This window comes from Pollicipes pollicipes, unplaced genomic scaffold (genome assembly GCF_011947565.3).
Source record: "Pollicipes pollicipes isolate AB1234 unplaced genomic scaffold, Ppol_2.1 Scaffold_7231;HRSCAF=8579_pilon_pilon_pilon, whole genome shotgun sequence".
In the NCBI taxonomy this organism is placed as follows: domain Eukaryota; kingdom Metazoa; phylum Arthropoda; class Thecostraca; order Pollicipedomorpha; family Pollicipedidae; genus Pollicipes; species Pollicipes pollicipes.
Window position 1 is genome coordinate 35,994,866 of NW_023597034.1, and position 21,337 is coordinate 36,016,202.

Genomic DNA, 21,337 nt, shown 5'->3' on the forward strand with positions numbered 1-21,337 from the left:
ATGCAGTTTTTGGTTTTCTGAAAAGTCTTGCTATGTATCGTATTCGTGCCATCCTCAAATATTGTTATATGCAGATTAGCAGGAAACAAGTAAAATAACTGTGTTGATATTAATCCTTGAAGCGTAGACTTTGAATTAATCGTAATCATAATAAGCAAACTATTTTGCGTTCCGTAGATGCTTAATTCGTACCATTTCGTTGATGTAAATACTAACCCAATATATACCGATCCCAGTCAGACCCATTTCAAGCCCCCGTTCACATCAACAAATTGAGCACCACTGGCTACTATAAAATATGGTCTTGATGATTTCTTTGCGGGATTAACCGATAGCTTCAGAAAAATGCAATTGATCGTAGCACAACTCTCGCCACCATATCATTCAGTAATCCTTCGTGGAGCATAGAAGAAACAGTGTGCCGCGAGACGGGTCTTGGGTTTCTCGAGGCCACTGTATTTTAAGATAACGCATATATCAGATATGTATTCCGTGTATTTGGCACCGCAGTGACAATTTATCACGCACCGTGATAGGACGTATTTTCGAGGAAAGCATCTGAGTGATGTTTATCTATTTGGGTGAGCCGTATTTGATGCCAATGTGACATCCTATCACCTGCCTACATCTCTGCGTTTTGACGTACATATTCAAAGGCTTTTAAAATCTGAAAATGTTGGACGGCTCGGGCCATCTTGAGTCTACTAGTCTGTTAGTCTATTAACCTGCTAGTCTAGAGTCATCTTCTAACCTGCTTTTATTTCGCCATTTTGTATGTATTTAGCTGTAGGTATCTAGCGTAAGTTAGCCAGCAACGTTAAAACATGTCGTTAATTTGGTTTTTGGCATCGAGACATTATGCAAAGTTTACTGGCATCGATGAAATGGCACCAAAATCAATATGTTGAAATACGTGCAAATCTCTGATATTTTTGCGACACTTAGGTGAATGCTTTTTAAAAATGTATATAGTGCAATTCTACCTCATTGTCATTTATCAGGCTGGTAGCAGTGTGACTGTGTATTATGTTTTCACTATACATTTTAGATACATTGCCAGCAATCAGCGGGGGTTTGTCATGCTATCTACATAAATTGTAGGCAATCATGGCAATCACCTCTCAACCAGCTGTCATTATAACGGAAACTTCTCAGTAACACGTTAACCCCAATGATCTAGGACTGTTTTCATTACCACTAAATGAAGGCAGCATTTTTTTGCAGGATTTAAGGTTTTTCTATAGGATTGGTGAAAATGCTTCCGGTAAATTCAGTTAGTGTCTTTTGAGATATGATTAATTTTCAGTCCGTTTAATCCTTGTAGCCTAGAAAATTCTGAAATGCGGTCCGATGCCAATTCGCGTATTTCCTAAATGTTCTGATCCCGCAAAACCGGGCCCGCGGATCCATCTGTGGCATGCGGACTTACTTAATTCCTGAAGTCCTCTGCAGGATTTCTTTCTCCGTCTTCGCGCGCATGGCGGGGCTCCCAGGCGTCCACCGTGCACTGGGAGGAAGCAGACACCGCGTGCGGTTCAGGCGCCGACTGTGCTTCCGTGATCCACTTAGTTGAGCGTGCGAGCGGGGTCACACGACGCAGCCCGTACCCGCGGCCCCGACAGCGTTTATGATGAAGTCCAATGTGGAGCGTGAAGGGCCTCAGCATTGCACGGATGGTAGGGCTTCATCCAACTCGCCGAGCCCCGTGTGTGCGCAATAACATCAAACGGCTTCTTCTCCAAACGACCCCTGTGTACGCACCGACTGGTAACCCCTAACATAGCTGCAGCAGAGCTTTGACAGCTCAGAACAGGTTGCCGCCCGTGGCTCGCCTTAATTTATCTGGGCGACGCCGGGTGTGAAATTGCTGCACCACGGGCATTTAAGGCCCGGTAATAAACCATCGCGCCGCCGCCGCTAACGAACGAGCGCTTTTTGATCTGCGGTGACAGCTCTGGTAGCCGTCCTCCTCCCGCGCGGCGACGGCGCGATGGGTACAATCGACACTCGGCGACCCAGTCCGGACGGGAGTACCTCTCGGACCCCACTCCCGTCGCCACCCAATCACCGCCCGGCCGCGCCCGACGACGCGCTGCGGCTTCGTCGTATCACATCCTTCGCATCGACCTTCGGCCGGGTCGGGCCGCTTCGCAGCTGGTCGATGCTCCTCTGACCGGACGGCGCGCCACCGCCGTCTCAACCAGGCGGGCCTGCTGACGGGCCCGGGATGGACCGGTCGCGTGTTGCTGGCGCGCATGCCGCGTGCTTCCGTGGGGCTCACGCAGGGGGCGTTGATACCGAGGCGGGCTGAATGCTTGTTGACGCCGCTTTGCGACACGGCATGCCTGCGCCGTGCTTTGGCGCGCGCTCGCCCGGACTGCGCGAGCTTATGTAACGCTCCGCAGAAATGGCAGGCAGTTCGCGAGAGGGGACAACGATTTTCAGCGAAGCCTGACCTCTGATCGATCTCCGTCCAGAGTGACTGATGAGGACATTGTGCCATTGCCAGTGTACTAAAACCGGCCGAACTGCGAATGCCGGCCAGCTTTCTCATCAATGATTTTTCTAGAAACCGAATTTGTGTCTGCTTTCTTTTACACCTTGTACAACAGGAAGAATATACCACTGACTTGCCATGATATAAAATAAACATCACCAGCACGTATGTTTGCCTTTGCAGCATAACTGGGCTTTGAAAGGTTGCTTTAATTATCGGATCGATAACACGTTTAGTGCTTAAAACCCTCATATAACGCGCCCAACTCCAGTAAGGAGTTTTAAGCACGCAAATTCGGAATTCCAACACAGGAATAGACCAAGCACACATTCGGGGAAATCACGCGAACAGAGTCTTAGCCTAACACCGGAAGCCATGACCAACAATGAAGTGTGTTTTTTGCGGGTGTTTAGAAATGAACTGACACGCTAATGTTGCCTGTCGAGTCAACGATTTAATCCCCAGCAATTCAAGTCAGTCAAGTTTTTACGCTCGACGGAAAATTTTAAGGCATTGCCTTTATGCAAGTCTCCGAATGAATGGAAGGAGCAAAAACTAGCCTGAGATGTTCTCTTCAGGTATGCCACAGAGTCAACCCCAGCAGTGTTTCGGCGCCCCGGAGCGACGTGGGTACGGCGATAGGCCTTCCCGTGCCCCGGCCACCAGAGCTCGCCGAGCAATCCGTCACACCACGAGCGTCACGCTACGCCAGGTCCCGTGAGCCCGCCGCTGCACACGCCAGGGGACCACACATGATCCGGGCCCACGGAATATATCCGTGTTCAATATATACGGCCTGGCCGCCTGTAACGGCCGCTGGTCACGCCGCGCCGCCGCCGCAGGCCGCCGTCGCGGCCCGGCACACGGTGGGCACGTGGCAGGAGCGTGACGCCACGCGCTCAGGCTGCATCCGGCCGGAGCACGCTGATGCGGCCGGGCAAGTGCGTTCGCGTGTGCGAATGAATTATTTTCAGAATGTATCTTACGCTAGCTGGGAGTTTCAGAAACTGAAAATGAAAAAGCTGAATTGAAGAAGGACTCTGAGGTCGGGTTTCAATATCAGTAGGATTTGGAGCAACTCATTCGAATTTGTCAAGAACAGTTTTAACCCCTTTGCTCATTTTGAAATGAATATGACAACCTTACATTTTTCATAGCATATATATATATATATATATATATATATATATATATATATATATATATATATATATATATATATATATATATATACATACATATGTATATGCACACACACACACACACACATATATATATATATATATATATATATATATATATATATGTGTGTGTGTGTGTGTGTGTGTGTGTGTGTGTGTGTGTGTGTGTGTGTGTGTGTGTGTGTGTGTGTGTGTGTGTGTGTGTGTGTATGGTGCAAAATAGAGTGTAGATGTGTAGTCAGAACGAGCGTATTGAGCGAACTGTAGCAAGAGGTCTTGTGCATGGAAAGGCCGTAACATACCCTAATTGATATCAACAAAATAGTCATGACGCATGCAGGCATCGTTTTAGGTCCTTAAAGACCCAGACACAACGGCGAATCTGCGAAAGGTGACGGAAGCCATCGAACAATTTTCATTTTTTCCTTTTTTACTGTCAATCTTTTGCAGCGATAACATCATGCGCCAAAAACGCGGCAAGCCGCGGTGTTACCTCGAATGACACTTGGGCGATGACCGGCTCGGGTGGGACTGGCGTCACGGCCAAATGTGCCGCGAGTCACGTCTCGGCGCGAACGATCAGGGCCGTTCGGGGACACTGTCGTTGAGCCGTCTGTCCAGTTTCCTGGGGCGTTTTTTAATAAAATACCTGATGCGTTTTATATCATGCCGCGTGGGCTTTAATCACACTTTTTATTGGCAAGTTGTCTTGTTTGGGGAAGTACTGTTAGGTTAAGTTTGCGGGTTTTTAGCACGATTGATCATTACTTCCGACCTGACTTCATTCCGCTAAAGCAAACTCGTCATGGCGGTCGACTGTTTAATCTCGCCCTGATTCTGTTTTTCATAACACGGACTGATTGAGATGGGTAGTTGATTCAACCCCTAGTGTTTCCAAGCTAACGAAGATGGGGCATAGAAGAAAACAACAACAGGGGACTGATCTCAACGTGATCTTACGATTTGTGCTAGCCCTTATGTTGTTAGAACAATTATTACCCGATTATGTCAGGTCAAAGGTCAAACCTTCCAGAAAATCACACCTTTTCAGGTTTACAACATCATACCTACGAAGCCTGCCACCTTGTGGAGGCACGAAACTTGAACAAGCACGCTCCTCGCTCGATTTTGAGTCCAATGGCTTATGTTTTCATGTGTTTTTAGCTTACATTATGACACATAGCTTCGTTAATGTAACAATGACTGCCCGCCGCGCCCGTCCACGGCATCATCGGTTGCCGCCCGCCCGCCCGCTCAGGCCGTAGATCGCCGTGCAGTGCTCTTAGCAAACAAAACAAAAAGAAAAGAAAAAGAAACTGCTGCTGCAAGACCAAGACCGACAAGGGTCTCGTTGTTGGCATGAAAAACGCACAATAAATGTCCCGCAGACCGCTGGAAATTTGAGTACGATTGTAGAACATGGCTGAGAGGTATGCTAAAAAACGTTAGGGCGTTACATCAACCCTCCTATCAGCGCGAAAGTTTATCAATGACATTGACTCCGTGTGACATATCAATGACTCCGTGTCGCACATCAGCACCTGGAAAAAGTGTGTCAGCCTGGTGTGGTCAACCGTCAGCCATCAATGTATGCATAACCGGTTTCATTAACATGTTTATTCCGTCTAATGCCTGGTCTGCGAACTCTACGAGCATGAACTCTATGAACTGCGTAAGCGTTCACAAACTAGCGACGATGACCCGTGGAACGAAAGTTTGCTATGACGTTAGCAGTAAATTTGTCAACGTTAAAAAGGAAATGTTGAGATAAAAGCTCACGATATGCTTGGAAAGCCCTGGTCATTACACACACCATTTGAGATGGCCAACTACTTTCCATGCCACAATTTGTTGACATGTGTACTTCCCAAGTGGAACCGCAAGTCAATGACTTGCGATTCTTGTCAACGACTATTGCGCACGTTGGGATTAGCTTGGAACTGAGTGCTGTCAACGCATGACGGGGATGGTGAACAGGTCAAAACTACGACGACGGATGTAGAGACAACATGCTGGGCCGTTTCAAAGACCGGGTCGGGCGCGAGCTGCCGGCAAATCCAGATTTTCACTGGGGGAGGGGATTTCGCGACTCACTTGGAGGAAGGCGGTTTTGGCGGTCGCTGGTGAGGATGTTCCCAGGTTAGCATGTTGAATTAGGCGCCGCCAGGAAACGCATCTTTCTCCTTTTCTTTCGCAGAAGTAATCCGACTCGTGCAGTCAGTTTGATGATTGGTAAAGCGATGATTATTACCAATACTCGCGAAGAGAATATCATATGTCACGCCGCCGGCTGCACCACGCCAGCGCTGCTGTAGATGCAATCGATTTTGACCAGGCTTACCGCTCGCGTCGGGCGTTTTTCGCCCAGAGGCGTTTCTGTGCCACCTGCGTATCCACCCTTGGATTTCAGCCTCACACGATGTGGGGACCCCGCATCTCCGCCAGCCGGTCCCGTTTTTCCATCGGGCTCGATTATCCGCGACGCCTGCGCGCCCGCTAGAATTTCCGCTCGGTGGCACGGCCGCGCCAGAGCGGCGGAATCGAAGCCGCACCTGGCGGGCCGCCGTCGTAATGACCTGCTCCTTCTGCACCGACGTCTGCAGCGACCACAAAAACCGGGCCGCGCGAAGCCAAATGCAAGTGGTAACGTGCCGTGATCGGGCGCCTGGTGGCCTTGACCGGGAGAGGTGCGTGATCTGTCGAGGGCGGTTCGTCGGCCGCCCACCCGCGCACGAGCCGATCGAACGGCATCGATCGAGGCACCGACCGCGCCGATGCGTCCCAAAACGTCCGGGGCAGAGGTGCACCGCGGAGAAACCAAGCCAGATCCGAGGGACCAGAAGCCGGGCCTGGCATGTGAGGCGTGCGTGTCTACACGGAGGCACGATAAAGTTAGAGTGACTCACGATTACTTACAGGCGGAAGGTGATGTCGCGGTATGAGCGTGCCCCCGCGGAAGCCCATTGCCGACCCCCAAGACGGGAAGTTGGGTCAAACTCGGTGCATTTATTCCATTCTGAATGGTTAGGTGCTACCTGTGTTGAGATGACGTCTTTAGAGCGGCAGCTGTTGTAGTTAAACTGTGCACATCACCCATTCCAGAGGAGATGCGCCATTTCAGTTGACATCTCATCTGATATAGTGCTGTCGGTGCACGTGAACTGCTTATGAAGGTCGTTTTTGATTGTAGCTGGAATTAGATTGAAGATGGCAAACACACCTAAGTTACGTTGTATCCAGCCGCATGCACTGTTGGTTCGCATGGCTTGACAAACTACGTCATCGTCCAGTATAATTTTTTACGTGGGCATTGGCTACGTCACCCAAGTGGTCCGGATTTGAATATTTCTGCCCGACCTTGATAACGAAGTAATGCTGCCAGCAGTGGCGTAGCCAAAAGTGTCGGCTTCTGGACTATGCCTCGCCCCCCCCCCCCCCCCCCCGCCCTCCCTGTAGTTGGCGGGGGTCACCTGGGACTTAAGGCCTCAGTATTTCCCGGCTGCTTCAAACACCCGAAGTCCTTTTGAAACATAATAACGGTATTCAGGAGCGCCAAACTAGAGTTATGAGCCTAAATAGATCCTCCGAATAAAAACACCCAGGTCCCATATGGTGATGGAAAAGGCCCTTCACTGAAAGACTCCGTGACCCGATTTTGCCTCCTCTTGAGCAAAATCCTGACTACATCACTGACTGAGCACTTGCAACGGGCCGTGCGGCGTCCGGAGCGACCACACCGTGTGGAACCTTCCACCTCCTTGTCAGGAAACCAGACGCTCGGGTCGCACTCGGCTGTGGCTGCTGTGCTCTTAACCTGCTGTGCCAGCCACTCTCCAGGGGCTGAGATCGGCACTCTAACCACTGTACCACCTGGACGGAAAACACAGGGGCGGCTAATCGTACGGCATCTTTGCAGGCTTCCGACACATTCCAACTCATGCATGCATGTGGGTCTTATTAAAGTGGATAAAAAACGTGAAGAATATATTGTGTTACCTCCACAGCAACGCTACACGATGGTTGGGCTGCACCGTCATCGATCCTATGATTCAATTGTTCGAAAACAGCTGATATGGTGCGCGACAGACCGACAGTGTTAAAAAAAAACACCGGGAGAGCTTGTTTTGGCCATATGGTCACGGCTTTTGTTTCTATGGCCTTGTTTAGGAGAGGATAAGGGTATGCTAGCGTTTTATTATTTACCATGTTTTGTTGGTTTTCTTTTTCGTACTCCGGCTGTGAGAAACCGCATGACGAGATTTAATAACATGAACTCCTCGGCTATAAACACAAACATTCGAGTTTTACTGTTTACGTTAGTTTACTTTGCCTTGTTATGCTTTACTACCACACTGACGTCGGTATCTCAGTAAAGTTGATTTTATACTTACCGTATATATCTGCGTCACTCTGTATTATAATATAACAAGTCATGTCGAAACGAAGGAACACAAGTTGTCAAAAACCTCTAGCCTCTAACCGGCAACAGATTCGACTGACACCATTATCAGATGTCGCCGTCCGCGTTTGACTTTATATTTTCGCCAATTTTTGCCTATTATCCTGACTGGTTCGCAAAGGCTCCAATAAGACTTATTAAGCCTGAGCCCGATGAAACTGCGACGGTCGGCAGTTTTTTTAGCTTAGCACTTGGAAGTTATTCCCAACGCTGATTGACAGATAAATCACATCCAGCCCCAGACCGCTGCAAGCCTCTCGAAAATGTCGCCGCAGACGTGAGCTCCCAATCCTGCTCTCTCATCCCACCCACCGTCGACGGCAGATACGGCTGGAGTCCCAGCACGGTTTGCAACATCAGCAGAGATGCCGGCCGAAGACGATGGCGGCTGTCAGCGCCACCGCGACCACCTTCGTCCGAGCTGGCGGCTGCGGCGGTCCGCTGGCGCGCACAGCTGGGCGGTCGACAAACACTGGCTGATTGTGTCGCCGGCTGCTGTGTCGCCGATTGTATTGCTGGCTGCTGTGCCACTGGCTGTGTCGCTGGCTTCTGTGTTGCTGGCCGATGGTGTCGCTGGCTGCTGTGTCGCTGATTGCATCGTTGGCTGCTGTGCCGCTGACTTCTGTGTCGCCAACTGCGTTGCTGGCTGTTGTGTCACTGACTGTGTCGCTGGCTGCTGTGTCGCTGGCCGATTGTGTCACTGGCTGCTGTGTCGCTGGCCGATTGTGTTGCTGGCTGCTGTGTCGCTGGCCGATTGCGTCGCTGGCTGGTGTGTCGCGGATTGTGCCACTGGCTGCTGTGTCGCTGACCGATTGTGTCGCTGGCTGGTGTGTCGCCTGACTGTGTCGCTGGCTAGTGTAGTTTGTTGCTGGAGTGCGGCGGATGAACAGACTGAAAGTCAAGCGGCCGAGAGTCAGGATGAGTGGCCCGGGAGCTAGGCTCAGCTGGTCAGTCAGGCTCAGGATAGCTTATTTTTATCGGCTGGCTTGGCTTGTTGCAGCTGGATGTCCCAGGTGACAGTCCCTTGGGATCACTGGCTACGCTGGGGATTCAGCCCATCGATTCACCTGCCTTCTTAACTGCCCGCTGGGACTAGCGGTGCGGCTCTCCACCGCTGGTTACCCGCTGGTTGCCGGCTGGTTGCTCACGACCGGGAGTGAGCGGACCGGCGCGGCGAACGCCAGATCGATCCCGGGTGCAGGCGGCGCGCACGTGAAGGCTCCGCCGCCAGTCGGTGAGTCGCGCCCCGCGCCGACGGTCGGCCGCGCCCCTGACCTCCTCCAGGTCGGCTGCGACCCTGACCTTCGCCGCGCCGGTCGCCTTTGTGACCTCCGCTGCAGGGGTTCGGCTGACCAGGCCGGGGTCAAGGCACTGTGCGGTGTTTTGGACGGTTTGGAAACAACCGAGGTTTTCAGAAAGCGGAGCACGAAGCGTGCTTTGCGGATCTAGCGAAAACTTGCCGAGTATTTATAGGGTTGAACACGCGTGGACCTCCCACTGCGGTGAGCGCTCCCAGGGACGATATCGTAGCTTTGAAGATTTATTTAACGAACGAGGTATTTCCGCAATCAGTGCAGTGCTTCCTGGCTCGGACACCTGCAAGAGAAAGGCACGTCCCTCCAGCCGTGGACCAGTGGCGTTCGCTTCCTCTGCGACCGCGTTCGATGGTCACCAAGTGGCCCGGCCTCTGCTCTCCACTTCGCTCCACTCCTCCCCGCCTACGTTCGAGCAGCATCGATTTTTGAGCGTGGAATTGGGCAGCGAGAGGCGGACGGCGCCGCTGAGGCCGCCGACCGCAGCCGTGATTCGCCGCGCTATCGGTCCCCGGCGTCCGGCGGCGCCCGGTCACGACCGTCGGTCATGCAGCGGGACTGACCTCGGCGGGCGCTGACCAGCAGGCGGGGCGGCCGGCGGCCGCCAGCGGCGCTGCCGCCCGACGGCGACCTCCCGGGCAGCGCTGCCGGACCATGGCATGGCGGCGGGGGGCAGCGCGACGGCCGGCCCGCTGCAGCTGACCGGCGAACCCGGCCCGGGCCCCGGCGCGCCGCTGCCCGCGCTTCTGCTCAAGATCGCCGCCATGGGCTCCATCATCGTGCTGGCCGTGCTCGGCAACCTGCTGGTGATCGTCAGCGTGCTGCTGCACCGGCGCATCCGCGTCGTCGCCAACTACTTCGTGGTGTCGCTGGCGCTCGCCGACATGCTGGTGGCGCTGTGCGCCATGACCTTCAACGCCAGCATCCAGATCACGGGCCAGTGGCTATTCGGGCCTTTCATGTGCGATGCCTGGAACTCCTTCGACGTCTTCTTCAGCACCGTGTCCATCCTGCACCTGTGCTGCATCAGCGTGGACCGCTACTGCGCCATCATGCTGCCGCTTGAGTACCGGTCGCGCATGAACCGACGTACCGTGGCCTCGATGCTGGCCGTGTCGTGGACAGCGCCTGCGCTCATCTCCTTCGTGCCCATCTTCCTCGGCTGGTACACCAACCAGGAGCACCTGGCGTTCCGGGCGCGTAATCCGGACACCTGTCAGTTCATCGTCAACCGCGCATACATGCTCGTCTCGTCGAGCATCTCGTTCTGGATCCCGGGCGTAGTCATGGTGTGCATGTACAGCCGCATATACCGAGAGGCGAGGCGGCAGCACCACGCCATTCGGGGCGCGGCGCCCGGCGCAATCGGCGGCGTCAACCTAGCCGACATGTCCGACCAGCAGCTCTCGCTGGCGCTCACGGCGCTGCACAACATCCGCGAGGAGCCGGAGGAGGAAGCGCCCGCCGCCCGGGCGCAGGAGGTCGCGGCCAAGGCGCCGCCGGGCGGCGCGGAGTCGCCACCGCGGCGCGCGCCGCCCCTCTGCAAGAAGGCGTCGTCGATGTCGTTCGGGGAGCGCCCTGGCGCCGACCTCCCGCGCAAGGCGTCCACTAACTCGCGGCTGGGGCGGCTGCGCTTCTCCACCAACCAGATGCTGCGCGAGCACAAGGCGGCCAAGACGCTCGGCGTCATCATGGGGTGTTTCGTGCTCTGCTGGCTGCCGTTCTTCTCGTGGTACGGCATCAGCACACTGTGCGGCCCCGCGTGTCACGTGCCGCCAGTACTGGTCGACATCCTCTTCTGGATCGGCTACTTCAACTCTACGCTCAATCCCATGATCTACGCGTACTTCAACACCGAGTTTCGCGAGGCCTTCAGGCAGACGCTGTCGCTGCTGTGCTGTCGGGCGGGCGGCAGCGGCGCGCCCCGCCGCCCCTCGGCCGAACAGTGGTCCGCGACTGCCGACGGCCCGGTTTGCCCGACGGCCGGCCCCCTGCGCCGGCACATGTCTTTCACGGGACGCTCGTGATAAGCACGGTGATATTCAGTACTCGCTCCGTTGCCCCATTTGCCCATAAACAGTCCGTCCAGAACCCCTCACCCGCCGCGTCGCATGCGGACAAACTCGTGCACCTGTGGTGGAACCCCAAGCCGATTTGCCCTGACCTCTAGACCTGCTGCCGATGTACCTTCGATGGTGACGTTCAGATCATGTGACTCTTGGGTGATGAGTTCGTACCTGCTTGGTGTTCGTACCTGCTGTCTGACGGTATGTATATAATGAAAGAGTGGACCATACCTGTGCGTACTTTATCGCTGATCGTACCATGACGGACAGACGAATACACCATGGTGAAATATTTTGCGTTTTATTTCGATGTTGCATTACGGGTTCTCGCACAATCGCGCCGGCTGTAGCCTTTCCAGAATGCTGCTAAGCTTAAGGACAGCTTGTTCTGAAATCAAGGAGGTAGATTTGTTGACGTCCCTGGCATATTGACAAAGTAAGGCCCCAGCCGGATTCAGCGCTGGCGCCAAATAACCGTAAATTTGCAGGGTTGGCGACGTTGTCCGGCCACTCACTTTTGATGTGTGAATCATTTCACGTGAGATCTCACTTGAATTCCTGACTTTCTCTACCACGTTTATATTTAGTGCACGTACATGACGACTCGGATACGCCCATTTCACAATCAACACACCAAATTTAAATTTTCGGTCACCTCCAAGGTCATGGTCGCGGGTCAGCTTAGATCACGAGTTTTTGTTTACATTGAATCGCTCAGATATGTGTACCTCATTACGTAAGTTGTTCAGTGCATTAGCGAGGAATATTATTCACATAGATAAGGTAGTAGTAATAGCCTTATTCCTCGGAGAAAAAACAGAATAATGAACATATAGTCGGTAAGACAGAAGTATTTGCCTTATTTCTCGAAGAAAACCAGGATAATGGAGATATAGGGGTGTTAGGGATCTTTCGGCAATGTGCCTTTATCAAAACAATAGCAGGAGTGAATTCCCTTCTGCTATTATTTCGATAAAGGCATGCTGCTGGAATATCACCCCAACTTTATCTCCATTCCCCTGGTTTTCTCCGAGGCATAAGACTAATACCGCTGTCTTATCCATGTGGATAATGTCCCTCGCGAATGCACTGAACAACTTACGAGATATGGTTGGGTTGGTATTTCGGCAACATACCTTTATCGAAAAAATTGCAGAATATCTTCTATTGAACTTCTGCTATTGTATCCATAACGGAATGTTACCGAAATATCAGCCCAACTATATCTCCATTCTCCTGTTTTTTTTTTCTCTCCGAGGAATAATGCTAATGCCACTGTCTTATCTATGTGTGTACCTGGGTAAAAAGCCGCAGCGTTGAACATTAAAATACACTCCACCTATTTTGCGTGACCAAAGTGAGGTTTTAGATACTCGCCCTGATTCGCCGTTTTTCATAACGCGGACTGATAGGGTGTGCGTGGTGGTGGGGGGATGAAATCTACCACCGTTTCAAGGCGAAACAGAGCCTCGCAGAAAAGAAACGGCAGATTGGTCTCAACGCGATCTCGCGATCGGAAATCGGCTTTGTTCTACTTTGTCAAAAACTAACCCCACTAGGCTGCGTCAATATCACATTAATTTTCTGAAAATCAAACTGTTCCAGCTTTACATGCCGATATTAACGAAACCATGTAGCGTTGTAGCATTAAACTTGCACTGATGTGTTCCTTATTTCATTATTGGCACATCGGCATGCAGTTGTGTGTGCCTTGAGTATATGTTATTGTGAAGGCCTCCGCTAATGTAACAGCGTCGGCCCAGCGCGCGCGATGGATGGATTCGGCGTTTGCCGTCCGTCGCTCCTGCCGGTCGCGGGTCGCCGTGCAGTGTACCTAAACAGCCATCGCTTCTCAGACACAAGAAAGGCTAGAGACACATGTTTTATGTCAAACCACGCATAATAAAGGCCCCAGAGACTTCTGAACAGCTTGGGCCCGGTCACACGCTATGCCGAAGAGATATGCTGGGAAAAAAATTGGGGAAAGAAGGAGCATCGACCACCTATCAGGGCGAAGGTTAAATAAACAAGAAACTTAGTTAATACACGGCACATTGCCTAGCGTTGGGCTCTGGACGGCCTCAACGTGTTTACTCAGGGCGCGTAATTCTCGTCCGGGAACAGGAACAGTGGCGCAGCGAGAGCATTATTATGCGCTGGACGCCGCGGGTCCCGCGGCCTGGTGTGGGGACACTGAGCTTGCAATATAGCGGTGGTGGGTAGGAGCCGCGACTCGGCTGTCTTGCGTTGCCAAACAGCGGAAGAAAGTCCCCTGAAAACTGAACGAAGCGGGCTAAACTGGCCCGAGCGATCGTGCTGGGGCTCTGACCGACTGAAGAAGGAGGGTTTGCTGGCAACTAGCCACACCGTGTGAATGTCACCGGTGCCGCCGGTGCCGGAGAACTGCGCGGCGTACTGAGCCTGCCACAGCCCTGTCTGGTGAGACGGTCTCGGGGTAAGTTATCCGACGAGCTGGATCGGCTCATTTCAGCTGATTGGACCGCGGAATGCGGAACAAGCTCCGCTTAGTAAGTGCTATGGGCACAAAACCATCAATGCAAAGCATTGATGGTAAGAGTTCTTATTAATCTGGAGAGGGGGCAGCGGTGGAAAATTGAATGATGCAGGGCAAAAGCGGAACTGCTCTGGGACAGCGGGACAAAAATGCGCATTTTGATTACGGGGCAAGAAAATAATGGGCCCTGTATGTGTCTGGAAACGGCACCGGCATTAATTGTAGGTTTTACAAGGAATGGTATGACAAAACCATCCTTAATTATTTTGCAACGATATTGACATTTCGTATACTAAAACCTTAACATTTGATCCAGTTAGACCCGAATGACAGCTAAGGCAAGGTCTGAGTTACGTGGAGCAAAGGGATATAGCGAAATGAGTTGCAGTCTCGTTTCCTTTCCCGTCAAAGGTCAGGTGAACTGCGGGCAGACGATGTGAACTGCGGGCAGACGAGCGTCTCCGCAGGCGACGCAAAGCATGCGGTTTTTGTATGTAGGCTTGATTTTCGAGAACTTGGTGCTGCTTTCAAGACAGGGCCTCCCTCCAAGATTGCTATCGGACCGACATTTTGCCGGTCTGTCCAGTATGCCGGAACTCTGGTCGGGGATATTAGGAGGACTGGCCCGATAAGGCTGCTCAAGAACGAGTTAAACAAAATTAAGGCCCAAACGTACCACAACAAAACAAATGTTCTCCAACTGCATCATTCTTTTGTGAGAAGCAATGCTGGAAGGGTTTTCTTTTACTCAATATTTCGCTCTAGTTGTTAAGCTGTGCAGTCCCTCACACAGCCCGGCACAGCTAACACGGCCAATATCTGATTTTTCTGAAAACTGTTTTTACTAGGGTATTGGATGCGTAGAATCCACATGGCTCAACGCAAGGTTCATCTGACCTATGGGTCACGAGATATGCCCGAGGCGTTTTCATAACTGGTGATGACATTAAGATGGTCTTAGCGCCGTAATTCACGGAATTTTATCAACGCATGTTTTTTCGACGTCTGAGTCAATTTGAAAATAAATTTACCTAGATCAAAGGCCATCGTTTCAGCTTCGCATCATATGCATACTTTAACATGCGTGGTCAATTTGCCCCCTTCCCACTCTGAACGCTTTTTTAAAATAATATCTGGTCGTTTATTATCGTTCATCGTTAACCGAACAGTGGCTCGTTCGACATAACAAATACATGCAACTTGTAATGTTGCTGACCTATGGCAGGTCAATGTCAGGACAATGATTCAGCAAAGATGGTTTCCAGGGAATCGTTCAATCTGATGAAACAGGGGGTTGCTAGACGAAGCCGAGGCAACTATCTCTGAGATAATTTACTAGGCAATGCAACAATAAAATTAACAAATTTCATTGACTTGGAGTCAGGAATGAAGGTCAGATAAAGTCGAAACGCACCTGTTTTTCTCTAGAGTTTGCTGTATGGGGTAGTTTCTGGAGCTCATTTTGTGGTTATTGATAACGGAAACCGCATTATACATCTTCCATGCACTTCTTAAAGATCAGAGTTGGTCACTGATCTAAAATGACCCAGGTCAGAATTCTGTTTTGGAGAATACTGCCTAGCGCATGCTTTGACGCATATTCGAACGCAAAAATGAAAGCAGTCTTGTGTGATTTTGGTAACCGTGACCTTCGAAAGGCAAAAGAAGATCACTGCCCTTAAATGTACTCCTTTCCTTAAAACAGGTATCTTAGATGCACGGTGGTTGCATGCGAATGTCTGTGGTCACTTTGGACACCAATCTGGAGTTTGAACTTGTTTGGCCTTATTTGACCCAAAGATCATGACCTAGGAAACCCAAATTTTGACACAGTGAGATCACGTACAGGCAAATACACCCGTGACTTTGGTGTCTGTAGCTATCTTAGTTTTTGATATCTTAGGGCGTCAAATTGACCTCCAACCGAGCGAAAGGTAGTTAACCGGCCACCCGGGTGCGTGGTGATAGCCACCCTGTGGCTCGCGTAATGGCCCTTTTCGCTCACTTTGGCGTTTACACGTCACATAAATTAGCCGTTTGTGTGCCATCTATCATGTGGCTATAATGCCTTGGGAGTTGCTCAGATTTCTTAAAAAATTGATCACATGGATCGTTAGGTAACTTAAATCCACCAAGGAGAGTATCTGTCTGACCTATTGGTCACACACACACACACACACACACACACACACACACACACACACACACACACACACACACACACACACACACACACACACACACACACACACACACACACACACACACACACACACACACACACACACACACGCACACGCACACGCACACGCACACGCACACGCACACGCACACGCACACGCACACGCACACGCACACGCACACGCACACGCACACGCACACGCACACGCACACGCACACACACACACACACACACAACACACACACACACACACACACACACACACACACACACATAGATATACATATATATATATATATATATATATGTGAATATATATATATCTAAATATATCTATATATATCTATATATATATATATATACATATATATATATATATATCCAGGTTTTGTTAAAGACGTAAGTGTTGTTAAGAATGGAGCGACCATGGGGTCACCCCTGTGGTTACTTTTTGCCAACGTCTACATGTGCCGCGTAGAAAACAAAATCCTTGAAAATACATCCCTGTGTCCCGCGCTTTACGCACGATGTGTCGATAATATTTTCGGAGAGATCAGTGACAAAACCCAACTGATTGAACCGACAAAATGCAACGGAACAAGCTTCAGTTCTCCGATTCACCTGCGCACTAAGCGTCAATAGACGCATTCTATTTTCAGACATAGACATCACTGCTGACAAACGACTCGTGACGGCAGTGCACAAAAAGCCAACAGGTGCTGGACGATGCCTCAGTGCAAGCAGCGAACGCCCCGACCGGTACAAGATCAGTGTAATGCGCTCCTGCCTCCGAAGAGCCTTTAAAATCTGCTCTGAGTGGACGCGACTGCACTGTGAACTGCAGCGCATCAAACAAGTAAATAATGGCTTCTCTAACAGTGCCATCGACCAGGATACCAACAGCTTTGTGGCACGATATCAGACAAAAACTGACGCCATCGAACAGAAACCAAATCCAATGAAGCTGTTGCATCAGAATCAAATGCCTCATAGTTGTAAGGCAGACGAGCGTATACTCAAGAAAATAATATCTGGAAGCGTCAAGCCAGTCAGCCAGAACGATAAGATAACCTTCATCAGCTACCACAAAAACAGAAAGACCGCCAAACTCATTATGAAATATAACCTCACAGCCATCTCTGACCTCTTGTAATGAACCAAAGCCGTTTACCAATTCCGTTCCGTCATAGGAGATTACAGGCTCCCAAAGCAATCAAACTACGTTGGTGTCCCACCACCACACTTTCAAGGCGGCTGACGATGTACTTGGCTGACGGCGCTCCAAAAGAGCACGTGCGAAAAGAACACGGCCTGAACATCAACCGAGACGACCTCACCAGAAACACTATCATACCACCATCAAACAGGAGGAAGCTTTATGTTCGGGGGGCTGGCACGATCAAAACGTCATCAACAGAACTAAACAAGCAAGCCAACGCCTCAGTCACCCTTCACCTCATTTAGGGACGATCGATACCACCCGTAGATGGCATATATTACCATGCAGCGCATGTTTTGCAGTTTGAATTATTGTACTCCTAAAAAATGTCAATGACCTCATTTAGACTTTATACAATTTGACGATTGAACTGAAGTTGATGGAGCCTAATTGTTACACCTTAATGCAATATGAAGTCATTTATTCGTCACTTGCGGGCTTTGTGTGTAACTTTGAAAATTGAATGTCTCATTCCGAAACGCTAGTACAATCAATAGATGTCAAACATCGGCGAGTTACTTTTTAGTCTCAATGGTGAGCGGAGAGCCATATTTAGAAGACTCGAGCAGGAAGAGAAAAAAGCTTACAAAATGTACCCGCGCCAAGGTCTCCAACAGCACTTCCATAGGAGAGGATTTGCTGCCTACACATACCAATATGTATATATATATATATATATATATATATATATATATATATATGACATGACTTAGGCCTACTATATGTCAACGACTTTACGACGCATATCTGTTTTTGCATCAAAAGATTGGCTTCTTAGTTACTTACACATACACCAAATTTGGCGAGGCTACGTTGCACTGTTCAGAAAACATTCTGGAAAGACCTCCGGGGTCAAACTGACCCTCACCCAAGCATATGTTAGCTTCACTCACCATCAAACCGATTTTGGGACGCCTGCTCAGTTAGTAGTTTGACACAGCTCGTGGGAAAACGGCACATGACGGCATTTGGGGGGACGGATTAGGGGGAATGTTCCACATTTGCATAGCGTTTTGAAATGAAATAGCCATCTTGAGGACCTTTTGAATACAGTTCACGGTCATGTCCTTTTTAAGACCCAACACGATCTGGTTCCTGAGTTACACGTCCGTAGAAGTGCGAATAGGTTTTTTGGAACCTATTTTAAAGTTGCCTCGGCTTTCATGACGTCATAGAAACGTCATGCGATCGCGGCCGTACTACAGGCTATTTTCTGCCTATGGTCAAAACAGCGTCACGGTAAAAACACAGAAAATTCGGTACATTCGTAAAAGCGATGATGCGGCACGTATGATACAATGCGCGGAAGATGATTGCCTGTTGGCAAGATTTCGCTGCTGAATGCGTGTCGCGAACGTAAGCGTGAGCACTTTCGTGTTGTGCGGCGCTCGTCGTGAACGGGTCAGTTTTCTTATTTCTAGGCCACGGGTCAATGTTGTAAAAAAGCCACCGTCTGCAAAAAAGTACGGGATCCAAAAAAACGGGCACTCTCCCGAAAGTTATAAAAATGAAGACGCGACGGCAAATCTGTCCTTTTTCCCCTGCTGGCGTTTTTTTCTCTCTTCTTGGAGAAACCTCTTGAGCTGCATTACCATACCCCCCTTGGGACTTTGTTCTGAAGGGAGGCCACGGTGACTGAATGAAAATCGGTGGTGTTATGACTGAAAATCTGTGCGGAAATTGCCAGAAACCTGCAGTTTGATAGTTCCGCGAGCTGTGCAAGTGTGAGGCCACTCTTATTTGATAAGAGAGTGTAAATCGGGGGCTTGAAATGTGTGTGATCACTGGTGGTGTGTGCCAGTGGCTTGTATCGATCTTAATGTGATTGGAAGTGTGCGTACAAGGTTTGTACTTCTGAGAGAGGACATTGTTTTGGTATTTTTAAAGTCTACTGACTACCAATAAAATGCGATATATAGATACCTGCCTTTACCTTTATGTTTGTGTTGACCAACATGAGAAAGGAACGCTGGCAAACTAAGAGAAGCAAGAGAAGCAAAAGTATTGCTACTGGTGTCTTGGATAGCACTTCATTATATTTTTATCATGAGCTTTGTGTGCACCGGCAGCTTCATCACATCCTTGCATTTTGCCATCCAACCATAACTACATGCACTTGTCATGTTTCCACCTTTGTGTAAGGCTAGCATGCTTGCAGTGTCATTTCACCACATGTAAACAAAAATTGTTATTTTCAAGTAATGCAGCCTGATGGCTGCAGCATGTTGCATGACTGCAGAAGCGGAAGATGTGTTTGCATATTTCTCACCTGCGTTTTATGGATGCACGAAACAGGCTGAGCAAGTGATGCCATTTATTGGTTGTCTGCTTTGCTGAAATTGACGTTTATATTGCATCACGTGTTTTTGGTCAGTCATATGTCAGATGGGAAGCCAATAAAAAAGAGTACACTTGACCCATCTTTTCATGATGAAATTTATTATGAAAGCAGCATGGATTCCAGTACAAAACCCATATCATTGTTCATTATGTCATGCCACAGTACAGCATTGAGGTAGTGTACAGCTGTTGAACCGTGCAGATACATAATGTACCACATTGGTTGACTACTCCGTCAAGCCTATGGGACAGCAGCTTATAATTTATGAATGACTGGTAACAATTGATTTAACAGTGCCAAAGGACTATCAACAACAAGAATGTCATTGCATCACAATGGTTATATAAGCGTCAACTATTAACTGCAAAACAATCCTGAAAAAATATTGGTGGCCCAACCTTACCATCTTTACCATAGCAATAGCAATACTTCGGCGATCAATTCATAGCAACGTTACAAATTTATTAATTTTCGCATAGCACCGCATTTCCAGGTACAAACAATAAAGACAGTAACTACTGTGCACATCGCATGTTATCAATGTCAGAACTACAGCACTGCAGGCAACGATGGGTCGACAATAAAGTTTTGACAAAATGATCAACAACACAGCAGCAACAGCAGCAGCACAGTATATCGTACTTTGATATTAATAGTCTGCCATAAAAGCTGGCGATCGCTACGTTGCGTATGTCAAACAGTCCACCAAAGCTTTTCTCACGGCCAGCACCAAGACAAAAAAAAAAACATGAACAAACCACCGATTACTCCGCTACTCGACACAACCCCCGCGACGAGAATGACCATTTGGCATCAGCTTTCGTGTGTTCCGAAGTATTCTTTAGGTCTGGCTGCCAGATGCTGCCAAGTATTACTGTCGTCGCAGAACCATTCCATGACGCCACCAAACAATGACGTAATGGGGCGCATTTTTACAAACTTCGAAGTTTTGCTTAGATTCGTTTTTGAACCTTGAAAGCTTACCAATAGTTACAAGTAAGCTTTTCCCATCATATCTGATGCCTACCTCAATATCTTCAAATGTGGAGCATTCCCTTTAATCGAGCTGTGGCCCGACAGAACATGTCTCGTGCTGTTACGGGCCACATTCTCCCAGCCAGGTGCATGTACGTATTCTGCACATAGAAAATGGAGAGCAGTGTCTGGTTCTTTATCATCAAAGAATCAGGGGTCACTGCCGCGAAATCCGCTGCCCGATTTGCTGCAGTCAAGGCAATATCGGAAAATAAAACCACCACCGGTTTGTTCTAGCTGAACCAGGGAACCGACCAATAGCCATGCAGCATCTGTCCTGCGGCGATGACGACTCGTTCGGAGGATTCGGAAAACGAATGACCAGCACATAGACACTGGAGAAGGGATGACTATAATTTATTTTCACATTTTTGTTTTGGACATCCACAGGCCTTCGGTAAGACCCAGCATGTTTCGTAGTGACACTTTTTCCGTTTGCAAATTTATATAAACGTAGAACGGTGGCCCCTGTCCTAACTCGTTGACAATTCACCTGCTGTTGTATTATTGCTTGGTGCTAGTATTGACA

General features: G+C 49.6%; 1 protein-coding gene across 1 annotated transcript in view; it reads left to right on the forward strand.

Annotated features, from left to right (window-relative positions):
* Window positions 1-10,172: 10,172 nt before the first annotated feature.
* LOC119110058 (octopamine receptor beta-3R-like) overlaps window positions 10,173-21,337 on the forward strand; it is a gene marked incomplete at its 5' end in the record, with an annotated part of 15,008 nt that continues 3,843 nt past the window's right edge. Inside the window, one exon of the mRNA XM_037233801.1 lies at window positions 10,173-11,349. Coding sequence (XP_037089696.1) covers window positions 10,173-11,349 — 1,177 coding nt within the window. The remainder of the gene's footprint in view (window positions 11,350-21,337) is intronic.